Genomic DNA, 17,173 nt, shown 5'->3' on the forward strand with positions numbered 1-17,173 from the left:
TTTACTGCACTTTTCAGTCCTAGGATCCTACACACAAGGCTCCCTGTTTATTGATGAGCCTCTGTTAGCTTCTCCCCCAGTCTGTGTCGTATTATTCCATCACACCCTCCCTCCAGAAACACGAGCACCGTCCCCTGGCCTCAATCAAGCAGCGATGGGCCCCTTAATTGATCAGGCCTTAAGATTCATTTCATCTCCTTAAATGCTGCTGCTCTTGAAGAGTTAAATTGTTCTAGAATAAGTATTAAAATGTATTAAAATTACAGTATGAATATCTTCAGATCTTCACCTTTGATACATCTCATCTAAAGCCTCACTCAAACATTTAAGAGCTGAGTTGCAGACAGTGGATCTCTGTGCAGGAGAGAGGACAGGACGTCCTTAAATTCACATGTAAGGTCAGAATTAGTTGTGTGCTGAATGTACATGTGCGCTTACTTACTTTCTGTCGTTTTTATTTAGTTGTCATTTGGCTGTGCCTCTGCCAACCAGCACACAGGCTCTTCAAAGGCCAGGGACTCTTCATGTTATCAGTTCAATTCAATTCAAGATGTTTTGTTGGCATGACCGATGAGTACAATCAGTGTTGCCAAAGCAAATGAAAATGAAACCAAACCAAACAAACAAAAAATAAAATCTACAGACATCTTACAGACATTTACAACAAAGACATACGGTATCATAACACATTTACAAGTAAAGGTTTAGGGAGAAGGCTCTCTGTTTGCAGCCTACACATTCTGACGCAACTACCCACCTATAATACATTTACATACAAACATACGGAGCATTACTGGTAGACAGGCTCACTGTTCCTCAGGCTGTGACAGGAGGTCACATACTGGGCTGCCAGTTCAACCGAGTTCCCTCCTCCCTCTCCCAGTAGGATATCTGTCACAGTGCAGTAGGAAGTGCACCTCTGTCTCTGTGTCTCCCCGCTGGCAGTGGGAGCACAGCCTGTCCTCTCTGGGCAGCCATGTCTGCCTGTTATCTCTATTGCTGGAACACGCATGGCCTGCCCTGTCTGCAAGTGTCCAGCTGGAAATCTGTGGCCCTGGGACCCTGACCGCTCAGTCCCGGAGCCTCAGCCGAATCCAGGAGTTTCTGGACACACCTGTTCTGCTCCTCTTGCAAGACACCGACACGAAGATGCAGGCATGTGCAGAATAGAGAGCAATTAGAGACTCACAGGAGCAACAGCTGCTGCAGGACATGGATGTGCTGAGCCCAGACAGGCAAGAAGCAAAATGAACACGTACAGAGTGAGAATGTGGAGTCCAGGACACTGACACAGCCCAGTCGCAGGCTCTAGACTCTTCTAGTCCCTGTGGAGTCCAGCACACTGACACAGTCTTCTAGTCCCTGTGGAGTCCAGCACACTGACACAGCCCAGTCGCAGGCTCTAGACTCTTCTAGTCCATGTGGAGTCCAGGACACTGACACAGCCCAGTCACAGGGCTCTAGACTCTTCTAGTCCCTGTGGAGTGCAGGACACTGACACAGCCCAGTCGCAGGCTCTAGACTCTTCTAGTCCCTGTGGAGTCCAGCACACTGACACAGTCTTCTAGTCCCTGTGGAGTCCAGCACACTGACACAGCCCAGTCGCAGGCTCTAGACTCTTCTAGTGCCTGTGGAGTCCAGCACACTGACACTGCCCAGTCACAGGGCTCTAGACTCTTCTAGTCCATGTGGAGTCCAGCACACTGACACAGCCCAGTCACAGGCTCTAGACTCTTCTAGTCCATGTGGAGTCCAGGACACTGACACAGCCCAGTCACAGGGCTCTAGACTCTTCTAGTCCCTGTGGAGTCTAGCACACTGACACAGCCCAGTCACAGGCTCTAGACTCTTCTAGTCCCTGTGGAGTCCAGGACACTGACACAGCCCAGTCACAGGGCTCTAGACTCTTCTAGTCCATGTGGAGTCCAGGACACTGACACAGCCCAGTCACAGGGCTCTAGACTCTTCTAGTCCCTGTGGAGTCCAGCACACTGACACAGCCCAGTCACAGGCTCTAGACTCTTCTAGTCCCTGTGGAGTCCAGCACACTGACACAGCCCAGTCACAGGCTCTAGACTCTTCTAGTCCATGTGGAGTCCAGCACACTGACACAGCCCAGTCACAGGGCTCTAGACTCTTCTAGTCCCTGTGGAGTCCAGCAAACTGACACAGCCCAGTCACAGGGCTCTAGACTCTTCTAGTCCATGTGGAGTCCAGGACACTGACACTGCCCAGTCGCAGGCTCTAGACTCTTCTAGTCCCTGTGGAGTCCAGCACACTGACATGGCCCAGTCACAGACCTTTACCTTTTTCATGTTAGTTTTTTTACAAGCAGATCAAAAGATATATATGTTATATATATGTTAATATATTTTCAAATAATCAAGCTTCATTCTATCATTTTTTTGGTGGATGATTTTAATAAAGTGCAAAGAAGAGGATAGAGGGAAGGAGGAAGAGTTAGACAAACAGGAAGAGACAGACCCACACCGCCACATGTGCCTGTCTGGGACAGTACATACCTGAGCTTTGTAAATGAACAAAGTGGTGTTCGAGAAAAGCAATGCAATCCTCCCTCTAGTGACAGAATGAGCTGCAGGCAGTCCATTTTTAGAGCACAGTGCTGTGAAGAGAGAACCTCTGTTATAGAAGAGCTTACTATGTGAAAACCCTTCACTGAGATGGATGCAAATGTTTGCTGTGTGACTACCCCCTCATCACTATATTGTAGTATAAGTATGGGGAGATCCAACTCTGAGAATAGTAACACAGTAGGGGTTTGTGAATAATTGAGTAAAGCTCAGTCAAAATCAAACTTAGCTCAGGCCCTGGCATCGTTTTGCCATGCAAGCAAAATTCTAAAATTTAACAATTATTCAAGTCCCATCATAAAGAAATACTGAGCATCACACAGCACAGCATAGTAGCAAAATAACAACCAGGCAGCAAAACTTAAAAAGTAAACAAAAAGATACTTACAATAACTCACACATTTACTGCAGCTCTGTAAGGATAATTATAAATCTGTATCCGTCTCCTGCCTCTTACAGACACAGAAAGCAAAACCCACCCTGCAGCTAAGGCACAAATAAAGCAAAGAAAAGAGAGGACTTTGTTTCATCCAAGAAAAGATCCCAATCAGGACTAAATGACTTTCTAAAACAAATGCCAAAAAACGCATTATGACAGAGGGAAATCTCTTGTAGCACTAACTGCTTCTTATCTTCTATCATCCCTCTGTGTCTTGCTTCTCCTCTGCCTCATCCCACATGAAAGCTGACAATGATTAACTGGAGTTCGTTTAGCTCAAGTAAAGAATTAATTAGTTTGGTCATGTTTACTGCTTGAAGGTTATGATAAGACATAGCTGTTCACATGCTTTCCATTGTTACTGTACTTTGGTGTGAACTTCTAACATGGCAATATACATCAGTACATCCACAGCAACATCACACTCTGCACAGTAACAGCAATCGTGTCATAAGCGCGGCTCCAACCATCTACAACAGTCACCTCAATTAGAAAGCATCCAGAATCGCACAGAATGTGCAGCAGCAGAAACTGCAGCAGCACCAGTGAACTTTGCTTCTGCAGACATCAGAGACTTTAAATAAGAGACAAGTGCAATAATGTTACGGGTTAAATCTCCATAAAAGTTTATTGAAACAAATAAATTAATAAGTTAATAAGTTAATCAAGTGAGGTACTATATTCAGTCATGACACTTTCAAAGCGGTCCGCCTTCTTTTTGAAATCCGAGACACCGGCGGCTCAACCGCTGCGAGCCGCCAGCTGGAAGACTTCCATTCGCTTTTATTGCGTTATTTACTCCGGCATTTTCATCACTGGATACAAGATGCCGGGGAATGGGGAGGGGTGCGTGGAGGGTGGGGCAGCCATGCGACACACAGCCATGCCAGGCATGCAGGCGGTGTGGGGGGCATGCAGGCATGACGGGCAACATGCAGGGGCGCGTGGGGACATGCGATGGTGCTCAGGGCCTGGCTCTGCCTCGGCTCTAGAGCGGGGTTCTGGCGAGAGCTCAAAGACCTGCATGAAGGGAGAGTCGCAACAGGGGAGGAAGACTCCTGCTTCACAGCCGTTAGAACCACTCCCGGTCCAACAGCACCCACCCTGGGGGCTTCAGGTCTACTACCTTGTTGTGAAGGAATGTGGAAATTTAAAGCCAGCCCTCTGCTTCATCAGTGCAATTTGCACCAAAGCCCCGCTGCTGGTAAAACCAGGACTGGATCAGCCTGCTGTGGCCCGAGAGTCTGACTCCTCCACCCCTGCTCTGTGATGGAGGTTCACACACTCTTTGACTGCCCCACTGCAATCCCTCCTCTCCTGTGCAGCGAGTCCAGCCTTTTGCCTGGGGACAGGGAAATGAACGTGCAGTGAAACACTAGAACACTATTTTAAGGACCCACTGCAAATTATCTACAACCCGGGGTACAACACTCACATAACTAGCAACTAACAGCAACCTCCGAGCATAGATCCTATTAATTAGGCATTAATTGTTAATCACTGAGTCATTAAAAAGATGTTTATTCTAATTTCAGTGTTGTACATATTTATTTTTAAATCCATACATTTCACATATCTAGGTATAAAATATACAGTCTGTATTTACTAGAATTTTTTTTTCAAGTTCTATTGGACCTAAACTATATCCATAACCTTTTATTTCTCTCTTTTCTATTGGCTCCAGATTGCATGCTGTATGGTGCAGATTAGTCATCAGGGCTCCAGGAGCGTCTTATAGTGGATCCTTAAAACGATTCATCCTGAGACATTGCAGCAGGCAGGTGCTGAGCGACATGTTGGGGAATTCGGCCAGCCAGTGCCCAAAACCCAACCTGGAGTTAACAATGAGGCTCCTGAAGGCACAGCATGACATCTGTGGCATTCAACTTCAAAACTAAAGCAACAGCCTTAGGACTGAGGACAAGATCAGGTCTCTTCCAGACTGCAGTCTCCATCTCACAACCTTGGGAGAGCAGAGCTGGGAGAGCTGGTAGCGCAGAGCAGGCGGGGTCATGAACCGTGCCCCACCACACAAAAATGATACAGCCATGAGCACAGAGCAGTCAAAGGTCATGAACTGTGCCCCACCATGTGAAAATGGCAGAGCCATGAGCACAGAGCAGTCAAAGGTCATGAACTGTGCCCCACCATGCAAAAATGGTAGAGCCGTGAACACAGAGCAGTCAAAGGTCATGAACTGTGCCCCACCATGCGAAAATGGTAGAGCCTTGAGCACAGAGCAGTCAAAAGTCATGAACTGTGCTCCACCATGCGAAAATGGTAGAGCCTTGAGCACAGAGCAGTCAAAAGTCATGAACTGTGCTCCACCATGCGAAAATGGTAGAGCCTTGAGCACAGAGCAGTCAAAAGTCATGAACTGTGCCCTGCCACACTACCACGGGCAACTCAGCAACACCAGATGTGGTGAAGTCTGGTTGCACCAGTCTGGCTGGGCTGGTGACGTTCTGCACAAAGACTGTTGCCACAGCAGGAACTGCGAGACTGTGTCTCTGCAACACAGACACACAGTTTCCTGAGACCTGGCACGCCTGGCTCTCAGCCAGCGGGAGGCACACGCTGAGCCCAGTCAGGGCTGGTGCGTCTTCGCACAGATCCTCAGTCCAAGAACCGCCAAGCGCTCTGTGCCCCACCACAGCTCAAACAGAACCCCCTGCTCTGTACCCAGATAACTGAAAAATAACTACGTGTAGGCAGGTGAGTCAAATACACTCAGAGCCACCCTCTGATGAGCGCCTGCAAGCCCAGGAGATGACACATACATCAGCACTGGGCACCGCGGCCTGCTACAATCACACTGCCCCAGGCTGACACACGGCCAGCGCTGGTTACAAGCCCTGCAGCATCAAGTGTCCTCTTGGCTTTGGAGCACTGGGTTTTCCCTCATTTACCAGACGCAGAGCAGACTTGCAAAGCTTTCTGGTGACTTTGATTGATTTCTGTTTTTGCCAAATTAAACAAGAAATATATTCCAGGCAATTACCTCGAAAATCACAGTTACCTCGAAAGTCACAGTATTCCCAGCACTGCAGCAGGAATATATGTGTGCTTCTAAACACTGGGAAATACTTTTCAAGCACATTTTTGTTCCAGAGCAGAAAGCTTTGAAAATCATCTCCACAGAGGCTGAAGCCCACAGACATGGTCAACGTGGGTACATTTTAGAATAAAGGAACAACATCGCCCCCTGGTGTCTTTTAGATGCAATGCAATCAAAACCAATGTAAACCCATCCCCATCAGTACCTATATCAAAAACCAACACAAAGATCACAAGGTCATATTTTTAATGTGTACAATGCCCTTCATCGTGTGAGATTGATTGCATAGCCCTGGCTCTATTGCTTCAGACTCTTTCCCGGCACGCCTGGGAGTCTCCGCTCTCTGGCCATCTTCACAGACATGGGAGCACAGGGAGATCAGCGAGAGAGCAGAGCAGGAGCGGGACAGAGGCGCCCGGTCGGACCCTGAGCTGTCGGGGGGAAGGGGGCTGTGGGGGTTCTGCACACCCAGCCGGCCGACACCAGCTGAAGTAGCGGGGGAGCTTATTAAGAGGGTGCAGTCCAGCCAAGGTGTGGGTGTGTGCTAACAGATACCTGGTTTTGCTCAATAACAGAGCTACGGTGGGCGTGGTCGTGTGCGTTTGTGTTTGTGTTTGCGTGCACAAGTGAAGGCTGACCCCTGCTGGGGACTGTGTGCATTTACCAGAAACAAAAATTGAAAAATTTCAATCAGTGGGGTTCAGTTCCTTCTTAGTTTCACTTTCATGGAACGTGCATGCCTCAACAGAAAGTGCTGCATCACTGCAATCAACATCAGTGAGAGTCGCACTGCGCGCCTTGTGTCTGCTCGAACAGCTGAGGCGCTCAGTCCCGAGGGGTGAGCGGGGTGCAAGGGAGGCGGGGTGGCGTGGAGGGTGGAGATGGCGGGACTTCAGGGACAGCACCCCGTGAGCTGAGCCGTGAAGGCAGTGAGCCGGGAGCGGATCGAGCCCGGAGCAGAGCGTGGAGGAGGGGAAGTGCAGGGCGCTGGTCGAGGGCAGAACTGGGCCGTGCCAGCAGATCGCGGAGGCTGGGCCACTGTGCCAGGCTGGAGCCCCCATGAGCTTCAGGTTGCCCACAGGACGGCAGGAACCCGGTGCAGCTCTGCGCTACTGGCACAACGTCCACCCTGACCTCCAGCAGCCTAGAAACGGTGATGATGGGAGAACCAGTGCTGTCCATCAGCGGACAGAACCAGAACTGGGAGGGCTTCAAGAGTCCTGCACGCTACCCCAGTAACACTGACACAGGGCACCAGAACTGAGCTTATTCTGGGTCAGTGCTGGAGCAAGGACACTATGGAAACCAAGCCAAACAAAGAAAACTCTTCGGACCAGCATGTCTGACACACAGAACCCCCCCACCCCACAGTGCTGCTGTGGAACCTTCCTCCGCGGCTGTCGTTTCCCTGGGTGCAGGGGGAAGCTGTGGTGGCGGGAGGAGGTCAGACAGGGGTCACATGGCGCTGGCGGTGGTGGAAGAGGAAGAGGGGTCCGGCTGTCTGTCTAACCTCTCAGGAAAACAGGGCTGTTTTGTGCATTTTAAACATTTCTTTTCCTTATAAAAAAGACAGAAGACATTCATAGGAAGCCCAGTAAGAACAGGCAGGATGTCCCGAGTTTGTCCCGGTAGGAAGACTATTAAAGACAGGTGCCTTTGGCAGCCATCTTGAAAGAGCCAAGAGGAACTGAATCCCCTGATTAAAAAAGCACTAGAACATTATTCTCCAATGGGTGGACACAAACAGTGGCCCGGTGGCTGGTCCCGTCCAGTAACCAGCACAGGTAGAACCAGTGAGACACAGAATCCAGTGTTGCATAGTCGGAGTGCGTCTGTCTCTGTCTGTCCCGCAGGACCCCGGCGCCTCTCCCAGGGGTCTGTCAGTCACTGGACATGTCCACAGTGCTGCAGCCGTGCGGCAAGAGGGGTAGGGGGAGGGAGAGAGAAAGGAGAAAAGAGAGGGGAGGTGCAGGGAGAGGGAGAGGAGAGAGAGGGGAGGTTGAGAGAGAGGAGAGAGGGGAGGAGGGGAGGAAGGAGAGAGAGGAGAGAGAGGACGAGAGTGCGAGACAGGTCTGGGCAGTGTGTAGCCCCTCAGTCCAGCGTGCTGCTCTCCGAGCGGGAGATGTTGAGGGTGTTGGCCGAGGGGAAGAGCTCCTGGTGGTCGGTGGGGCTGTGGTAGTCAGAGGTCAGGTCGGGCTCCAGCAGGGTCAGGGGCATGGTGGCCAGTGAGAGGGCGGAGCCCTTCTTCAGGCACTGCGTGTAGAAGTTGAGCAGGAGGTCCAGCTTGTGCTCGATAGACTGCACCTGCGGCCAGGGACAGAGTCTCAGTCAGGCCCTCACTGCCAGACCGTCACACAGCGCAACTCCACACAACCCCGGTGCTGAACTCTGAGCCGAGCCCGAGGCAAACGGGACAACCCGCCCAAGACCCTTCCAAAATAACCAGGCCCAATACTCGTGCACGAAGCCAGACGGGACAGTATGGTCACATTGAGATTGCGTTCTAACACACAGGAAACAAGCGACAGGAGGTCAAGCTCAGTTAGAAACATCGGGACAGGGCTGGCTTGGCTTCAGCACGAAAGCAGGTCTCAGAGTAGTAGCCGTAGAGCGGACCCAATTTTGTCCCTGATCGTTAAAGGGATCTTCTGCTCTGCAAGTAGCTGATGTACTTATTACTTAATTAGTTGCCAGATGAAATTCACCGACGCAGCTGAAGTGTCAGTTTGAGCTTCGCGGCTGAATTACAGCAGCTCAGCTCTTTTCCTCTTACCTGCAAATGTCACTGGTATGTGCGCATTCACCCCACATCTCACCTGTTTCTCCACCTTGACCACCCTTCCCATCATGCTCAGCTCATCCAGGGGGTCCAGCTCGGGGGGGGTCTTCTCCCCTTTCTCGCTCCGAATCTTCCTGTCGGGCTGGATGGCGCCCCGACCCACGATCTGGTCCACCCTGTGGGATGAGACGTGTGGGTTTTTGCCGAGCACGGCCCAGAGCTGGCAGGGGGTCAGGACCCTGCGCTCTGAGGTGTGTCACCCAGGTTGGCCACAGCAAGACACGTGGAGGCCGTATCCCATTCAGGAATTCCTCACAAGCCTCTAGGTCATCACTCTAAACCATCCCACACAGGACAAAGGAGCATGGGCAAGGTCCCACTCCTGCCACTCTGCTCCCAGGACACTGTAGGCGGACGGGCAGAAGTCCAGTGGTTCAGACATGGGCAGAGGTCAGAGGTCAGGGGGTGGGTGGAAGGTCAGAGGAGGCCAAAGACCTGAATGTGTTACCATGTCAGCTGGCTCTCGTGTGAGGTGTGTGAGCGTGTTTATCATGCAATACCGTGCTGTACCGTGTCTGCAGGCTCTTGATCCTGCCCAGCATGTCCAGGTGTCCGGCGGAGTACTGCTCGATCACGTCCTTCACGTCGTACGGCCGCAGGGTCTCCTTGAACTTCCGCTTCGCCACCAGGAACTTGAGGATCCTGCGGTGAGAGAAGAGCCGTGAGGTCAGCGCTGCGGACGCCTGCCTGCCGCCTCCCCCCCCGCCAGCCGGCGCCCAGGATGTGCTGAGCTCATCTCCCGCAGACAGGCAGCCTGCTGACACGGACAGCCTGCAGCCACTTCCTCCGGGCTGACTGAGCTGCTGCTGTCGATAGCAGACAGGGGTACCGGTGACGGGCACAGCTCACCAGCGCCACGCTCAGCACTGCTGTCCAGCACGCAGATCGGTCACCAGCCAGCCTCCCCACACTGCTGTCTAGCTCACAGATTGGTCACCAGTCTCCCCACACTGCTGTCCAGCACGCAGATCGGTCACCAGCCAGCCTCCCCACACTGCTGTCCAGCTCACAGATCGGTCACCAGCCTCCCCACACCACTGTCCAGCACGCAGATCGATCACCAGTCTCCCCACACCGCTGTCCAGCTCACAGATCGGTCACCAGTCTCCCCACACTGCTGTCCAGCTCACAGATCGGTCACCAGTCTCCCCACACCAGAGCAGCCCGTGCAAGAACTGTCTGGCCCGACTCAGACCTGAGTCAAGTTTATCTCCAACTTGTCTCTGACCCAACTCTGAACCAGACTCCAGCTTTCCCCCCTCTGACCTGACTCTGACCCGACCCCTGTCCTGCTGGAGCGAACGGCTCTGCTCTGGCAGGTCACAGACTGGGGGCTCCCCACCCCGTCCGACCCGGCTGCAGGCTGGACCGGCACTTTCCCAGCTGCGTTCATCACGGCCTGGTCAGTGGTCAGCAGTCAGTGGTGAAGAGAACGGCCAGTCTTTATTTTCTGCCACACGAGGCGTAAGGCTTTGAAATATCCTGGCTGAGGGGACCTGACAGGAGACACCCGGCTCCCAGTGGTGTCGGGGACCTGGGGTGACCCGGGTGGCCCTGGGAGCGGGGGACTGACGCAGAGCAGGCGAGGAGAGAGGGCGCCGCCCCCAGACGAGAGCTCGTTCCTCTTACCGCACCCGAGCACGCCGCAGGACACCGGCACGCCAGCTGCCAGCGCGCGCTGATGGAGGAGCTCGCGGCTCGGGGCTGGGGGGAGCGCTCAGGCCCTATCTCTCACAGGCAGGCAGGCCGCCGCGCACAGATAGCGCCTTGCTACCCACAGCCATCCTCCGGGGAAAAGATACAGCCTGCCGCGTCAGCGCACCCCCGGCGGCTTCTCTCATTCCCAAACCTCTTTCTTTCATCATGACGCACTTAATTTACACAAAGAAAGCCTCACGATTCTTGTTGATTAAATTATTAATTTATCTGTCCGACGCACATGAGGACGCACTGTCATTTGGGGACGCAGGGTCACTGAAGCTACAAAGAAGGCACAACAGCACCTTTACTTCCTCAGACAGTTGAAAACGTTTGGTCTTCCGCTGTCCTCACCACACGTTCCCGGTGAGCTACTGAGAGTGGCTCACTGTAGGATGACAGTGGGGTTCGGCAGCAGCTTGTTGTCTGACCGGAAGACGTTACAGGGGGTGATCAGGTCAGCCCAGTCCATCATTGGGGTACAGCTCCCCTCTAATGTGGACATTTTTACACCTCGCTGTCTCAGGAAGGGTGGAAGTATCGCTAAGGACACCAGTCACCCTGGTTTCTAATTTTTCTCCCTCCTTCCCTCTGGTAAGAGTTACAGAAGCATAAAGGCACAAGTTTCCAAATTCAGAGACAGTTTCCTCCCACAAGCTGTCAGATGACTGAACTCTACCCCTGCCACTGGCTCACACACACTTCTCTAAGTTGTAGGTTATTTAACTTGTTGTTGCTGCTGTTGTCCTGTGTTAATGTTTCCTTAATTTGTTTGCGTTGGAGCACACATGCAAATAAGCATTTCACTGCACTTGTGCACATGACAATAAACTGAACTGAGCCGGAGCTATCTGACAATCTGACAGGGGGACGACTGGATTCCTGCTTTACTAGTTGAAGAGGAAACAGAAGTCCAAAACCCCCCACAGGCAAGAAAGAGAGAGAGACTGAAGGCGTGGCAAAGCATCTCAAAGGAACAAATCAAGGGTCTGGTGATGCAGGCAGTGGGCTGCAGACTTCAAGCAGTCACACCACATAAGAGGTTTACACCCAAATACCAAAGACTTACAGAATACTCACCTGAAACTGGACCTTGAACACAACAAATGACATTGCTCTAACATGGCTAAACATGCCTGCAAAATAATACAACCAGATGCTGAAATTCTATACTACTACCTCATATTAATATTTTGATCTCAAACACAGATTTCATTAATACACTTCAAAAATGTCCATTTCACTTTAGTCCCAATTCTTATGCTTTTCCCTGTATTTCAATGTCAGGTTCTCTCATGTGCGAATATGCTATTAACAAATGATCAGTTAGTCTGCACTGCTATGCTTCTTTGGGATGATGGTTTTTCTAAAGAGGAGGTAGTGCTCATCACTGCAGCATGATCAGCTGAACTGCAGGTGCCCCCTGATCGCCACTGTGACCATGAGATCCCCGATCTCCACTGTGCTCAGGAGCGCGAGATCCCCGATCTCCACTGTGCTCAGAAGCGCGAGATCCCCGATCTCCACTGTGCTCAGGAGGGCGAGATTCCCAGATCTCCACTGTACTCAGGAGGGCGAGATTCTCGGATCTCCACTACTCAGGAGGGCGAGATTCTCGGATCTCCACTGTGATCAGGAGGGCGAGATTCTCGGATCTCCACTGTACTCAGGAGGGCGAGATTCTCGGATCTCCACTGTGCTCAGGAGGGTGAGATTCCCCGATCTCCACTGTGATCAGGAGGGCGAGATTCTTGGATCTCCACTGTGATCAGGAGGGTGAGATTCCCCGATCTCCACTGTGATCAGGAGGGCGAGATTGTCAGATCTCCACTGTACTCAGGAGGGCGAGATTCTCGGATCTCCACTGTACTCAGGAGGGCGAGATTCTCGGATCTCCACTGTGATCAGGAGGGCGAGATTCTCGGATCTCCACTGTGCTCAGGAGGGCGAGATTCCCAGATCTCCACTGTACTCAGGAGCGCGAGATTCCCAGATCTCCACTGTACTCAGGAGTGCGAGATTCCTAGATCTCCACTGTGATCAGGAGGGCGAGATTCCCAGATCTCCACTGTGCTCAGGAGGGCGAGATTCCCAGATCTCCACTGTACTCAGGAGTGTGAGATTCCCAGATCTCCACTGTGATCAGGAGTGCGAGATTCCCAGATCTCCACTGTGCTAAGGAGGGCGAGATTCCCCGAATAAGTACAGAGGTTTGAGATCGCCCTCCCCCCCACACACACCCCAGTGCGTGAGCCCTCCTCCGGGCTGGGCACACCAGCTCCCTCTGGCGCGGGCACAGCGACAGACAGAGCCCACAGATGCTCAGACAGCAGCCGGGCCCTCTGAGGTGGAACTGAGACTTTGTTTTTCTTGATGATTCGTACTATTTTGCTTTGTTGCGTATTTAGTTTTTTCATGCACGCATTTTGCAGATACCTGCACATTTCATTATGACACGTTCTCAGGTGCAGGAAAAAAATACAAAAATAAAAACAGCCCAGGTAGGGAAAAAAGGAAAGAGATCAAATTCCCATTTATTTCTGTCAGCAGTGGGCTTGTACAAAGTGCTGACTGGCAAAGCAGGTCTTGTGATTGTAGACAGCAAGCACTGAGCCCCAGGGCTGCTGAACAGCAGAAGGGTCCCATTTCAGGTGCCTCCCAGCACCCCAGTAGAAAGAGGTCTGTTTGCAGCTGCTCGCTGGGTGAGCTAGGTCAGTTATCATCAGCTATCACATGTGATGAGCAGTGGAGTTCAATACATCCATTAAAACTCATCGTTACTGTGTTTAACGCATTGTTCACAATCAGGTGTAAAGCACATTCTGGGAAGAGTTCAGTGCCAGGACAAGGGTGTGGTGTAGCCAGGGCTCGAACCCAAGGCACCTAAGCAGTGCAGCCTCTCGTGAAGCCCCAGGTAGAGACTTTCCTGGGGCCCCTGTACAGCCCTCTCGCTGTGCAGGTTTGTAGGACAGTGTGAAAGGTAAGACTGTTGTGTGCGTCACCCCGAACTGCAGGTGCCCCTGCTGACAGGCTGACAGTCATCTGCAGGAGCCCCAGGGACACGTGCAGCTGCTCTGGGGACCCCCGCGGGAAACGGGACGGGCTCGCTGTGTGCACTTCAGACGCGCCGCTGACGGAACTGCTATCCTAAATCGGTCAAATCACCGGCAATGAATTAACGAACTGCCTTCACGCAGAGCGGTTCTCCTGACTGGGGACTGGGAGTGCATGGAGAGGAACCGCTCAGGACCTGGTCCAGAATGCCGGCGGGGTTTGTGGCTCCGGGTGAGAGAGTGAACAGCCTTGCCCAGGCTGGCCCTGCTGCTGCTCTCTCCCCCTGCCCTGGCTCCCTCGAACAGCACACTCTGCATTCCTGAGCGCGACTTTGATAAACTAGAAGGCTCCATTGGAACTGAAGGCTCAGCAGTTTAGCAGTTACTAATTTTACCTTCTCGCTCTCACAGACATCCATCTTGAGGAGGCTGTGTAAAAAAGGCTCGTCCCTCTGCTGGTGACGCAGCCCAGCCCCAACACGCGCCCACCTGCCCCCAGGTGCACGAGGAGGTCACGCCCCAGCCCTCAGAGCTCAGGTCTGCAGTGGCAGAAAGCAACACAGCGGCCTCTCCTTTCAAGACAACAGTCTCTCTCTACTGCCTCTGCGTAACTCCAGCTACCGGCTGATCCTGAGAGGAGAGTATCGGCACAAGGGTACGGGCCAGGGCAGGGCAGGGCAGGGCAGGGCACGCACGCACGCACGCACGCACGCACGCACGCACGCACGCACGCACCCTCAGCGCAGAGCTCACACACACACCCTCAGCGCAGAGCTCGCACACACACCCTCAGCGCAGGGCAGGCACGCACACACACACCCTCAGCGCAGGGCAGGCACGCACACACACACCCTCAGCGCAGGGCAGGCACGCACACACACACACCCTCAGCGCAGGGCAGGCACGCGCACACACACTCTCAGCCCAGGGCTCGCACGCACACACACACCCTCAGCGCAGGGCTCGCACGCACACACATACCCTCAGCGCAGGACACACAAGCACACACACACCCTCAGCGCAGGGCAGGCACGCACACACACACCCTCAGCGCAGGACACGCAAGCACACACACACCCTCAGCGCAGGACACGCAAGCACACACACACACCCTCAGCGCAGGGCAGGCACGCACACACACACCCTCAGCGCAGGGCTCGCATGCACACACACACACCCTCAGCGCAGGGCTCGCACGCACACACACACACCCTCAGCGCAGGGCTCGCACGCACACACACACCCTCAGCGCAGGACATGCAAGCACACACACACACCCTCAGCGCAGGGCTCGCAAGCACACACACACACCCTCAGCGCAGGGCAGGCAAGCACACACACACCCTCAGCGCAGAGCTTGCACACACACCCTCAGCGCAGGGCAGGCACACACACCCTCAGCGCAGGGCAGGCACACACACCCTCAGCGCAGGGCAGGCACGCACACACACACCCTCAGCGCAGGGCAGGCACGCACACACACACCCTCAGCGCAGGACACGCAAGCACACACACACCCTCAGCGCAAGGCTCGCACGCACACACACACCCTCAGCGCAGGGCTCGCAAGCACACCCTCAGAGCAGTGCTCGCACGCACACACACAAACCCTCAGCGCAGGGCTCGCACGCATACCCTCAGCGCAGGAAATGCAAGCACGCACACACCCTCAGCGCAGGACACACGCACACACACTCAGCTCAGGGCTCGCACACACACTCAGCTCAGGGCTCGCACACACACTCAGCGCAGGGCACGCACACACACACTCAGCGCAGGGCACGCACACACACTCAGCGCAGGGCACGCACGCACTCAGCGCAGGGCACCTATACACTGTGTGTGTGGGAGCTCCAGACAGGGGCACCTATACGCTGTGTGTGTGGGAGCTCCAGACAGGGGCACCTATACGCTGTGTGTGTGGAGGATGCAGACAGGCAAAACTATTCGTTGTGTGTGGGAATGTCCAGCTGAACACACACATGATTCTCTCTGTACCTGCGGGGACTCCCAGTCACTCTCAGTCTAATTTTATTTCCTCTTCTCTTCTCCCCCTGAATGAAACTCCACTGGGATCAACAGCAGTCTGGGAACAAACAGTTCTGGGACTTTCTAATTTTCAAGACGACAGCTCCTGACAGGTCCTCACAGTCCCTGTTCCTCACGAGCTGTGGTCTTAAACCATGAGGAAGCCTCCTCAGGCCCCAATACACACAACCGCTCATGCTCACGAGAGAAGCACAAGTAGAGGCTGTCAGGCTCCCAGTCCCAGCAGGTTTGAGCGAGGACAGCTGTGCCCAGATGTTCCTGCATTTTGCTGCCGTCAGGAGAAAATTCACCCCATTTATTTTTCAGAAAGAGCAGCGTTCATTCTTTCTGTGGAAGGGGTGGGGGGAGATGTTTATTTTCTAAAACAATCTCTTCCTGGAGAATGAATCTGGAGTCTCTGGAAAGAGGGAAAGGAGTGCAGGAAAGGGCACAGCACAGCCGGCACCCCAACGCCCTGTCCTGGGACAGAGTCTGGGCTCCCCACGAGCGCCCCACGGTCTCCACCTGCTCAACTCTCCCTCTCACCCCACTTCCCCGCCACCCACGGGCCCAGACGGGGCGTGACTGAGCGGCCAGCGCTGCGGTCAGAAGGATGAAATCACCTCAGCAGGGCTGGTCGGCGCACTGCCTCTGCTGCCTCAGCGACTCTGGACGGCACTGAGGCCCCCCAAGCTCTTTCAAAGTTTCCCACCCCCCAGCTGGGACCCCCAGCCCCCCACTCACCGCACGGCCCTGATGAGCGTCTTCACCGCCGGGATCACCTCCTCCATGGTGACGTCGCAGTGGGGCGCCTTGTCCTCGGCCCCGTCCTCAGCGGGCGCCTCCACTGCAGGGGCACAGAGAGGGGGGGCTCAGGGTTTTGGGAAGCTGTGTAAGCGGCCGGCGGCCCCGGCGGCCCCGGCGGCCCCGGCGGGGGGCTGACCGTCGGCCGAGGGGCGGGGCTTGAGCCTCAGCGAGGTGCGGAAGCGCGTGCGGTCGTTGAAGCTCCAGCTCTTCTGCACTCTGCCGGGGCTGGTGGCCTCGGGCACGTTCTCGGAGCTGGGGGAGCGCCGGCCCCCCGCGGGCACCGCCGGGCCCGTGGGCGCCGCTGGGGACGCCTTGCTGCGCAGCGCCTGGCTCCGGGAGTTATTCATGCGGATCCGGTCCCGGAAGCCCATCTTCCCACTGCGCCGCCGGCAGGAGAAGCAGAGGAGAGCTCTTTCAGGAGGGGTCCCCCAGCTGCCAGGCCAGAAGCCGGAGAAAACAGCTCCCAGAAATCTACTGCGTCGGTACTATTTCACAAATCAACTGCATCCGACCTCTTAAAGGCCATTTCCCCCAACTTCCTAATTAAGAAAAATAATCCAATTTGGAAAGTAACTTACTCCAACACTACTTTTAGAAAATATCATAAAAACAGGATGTGTGGCACGGTTAGAGAGTGAAAATATTGTACCTACACACAGC

The 17,173-nt window shown here is 53.9% G+C and overlaps 1 protein-coding gene across 2 annotated transcripts in view; it reads right to left on the reverse strand.

The window, feature by feature from the left end:
• Positions 1-6,319: 6,319 nt before the first annotated feature.
• kcnq4 (potassium voltage-gated channel, KQT-like subfamily, member 4) overlaps positions 6,320-17,173 on the reverse strand; it is a 35,356-nt gene continuing 24,502 nt past the window's right edge. For both annotated transcript variants that reach the window (XM_088931756.1, XM_088931755.1), the window contains 5 exons: positions 16,650-16,891; positions 16,451-16,553; positions 9,438-9,569; positions 8,905-9,043; positions 6,320-8,392 (listed from right to left, as the gene is read on the reverse strand). In XM_088931756.1, the coding sequence (XP_088787882.1) occupies positions 8,180-8,392; positions 8,905-9,043; positions 9,438-9,569; positions 16,451-16,553; positions 16,650-16,891 (829 nt within the window). In that variant the 3' untranslated portion in view covers positions 6,320-8,179. The remainder of the gene's footprint in view (positions 8,393-8,904; positions 9,044-9,437; positions 9,570-16,450; positions 16,554-16,649; positions 16,892-17,173) is intronic.

The sequence above is a fragment of the Atractosteus spatula genome, chromosome 14 (assembly GCF_055471065.1).
Source record: "Atractosteus spatula isolate fAtrSpa1 chromosome 14, fAtrSpa1.hap1, whole genome shotgun sequence".
Taxonomy (NCBI): domain Eukaryota; kingdom Metazoa; phylum Chordata; class Actinopteri; order Semionotiformes; family Lepisosteidae; genus Atractosteus; species Atractosteus spatula.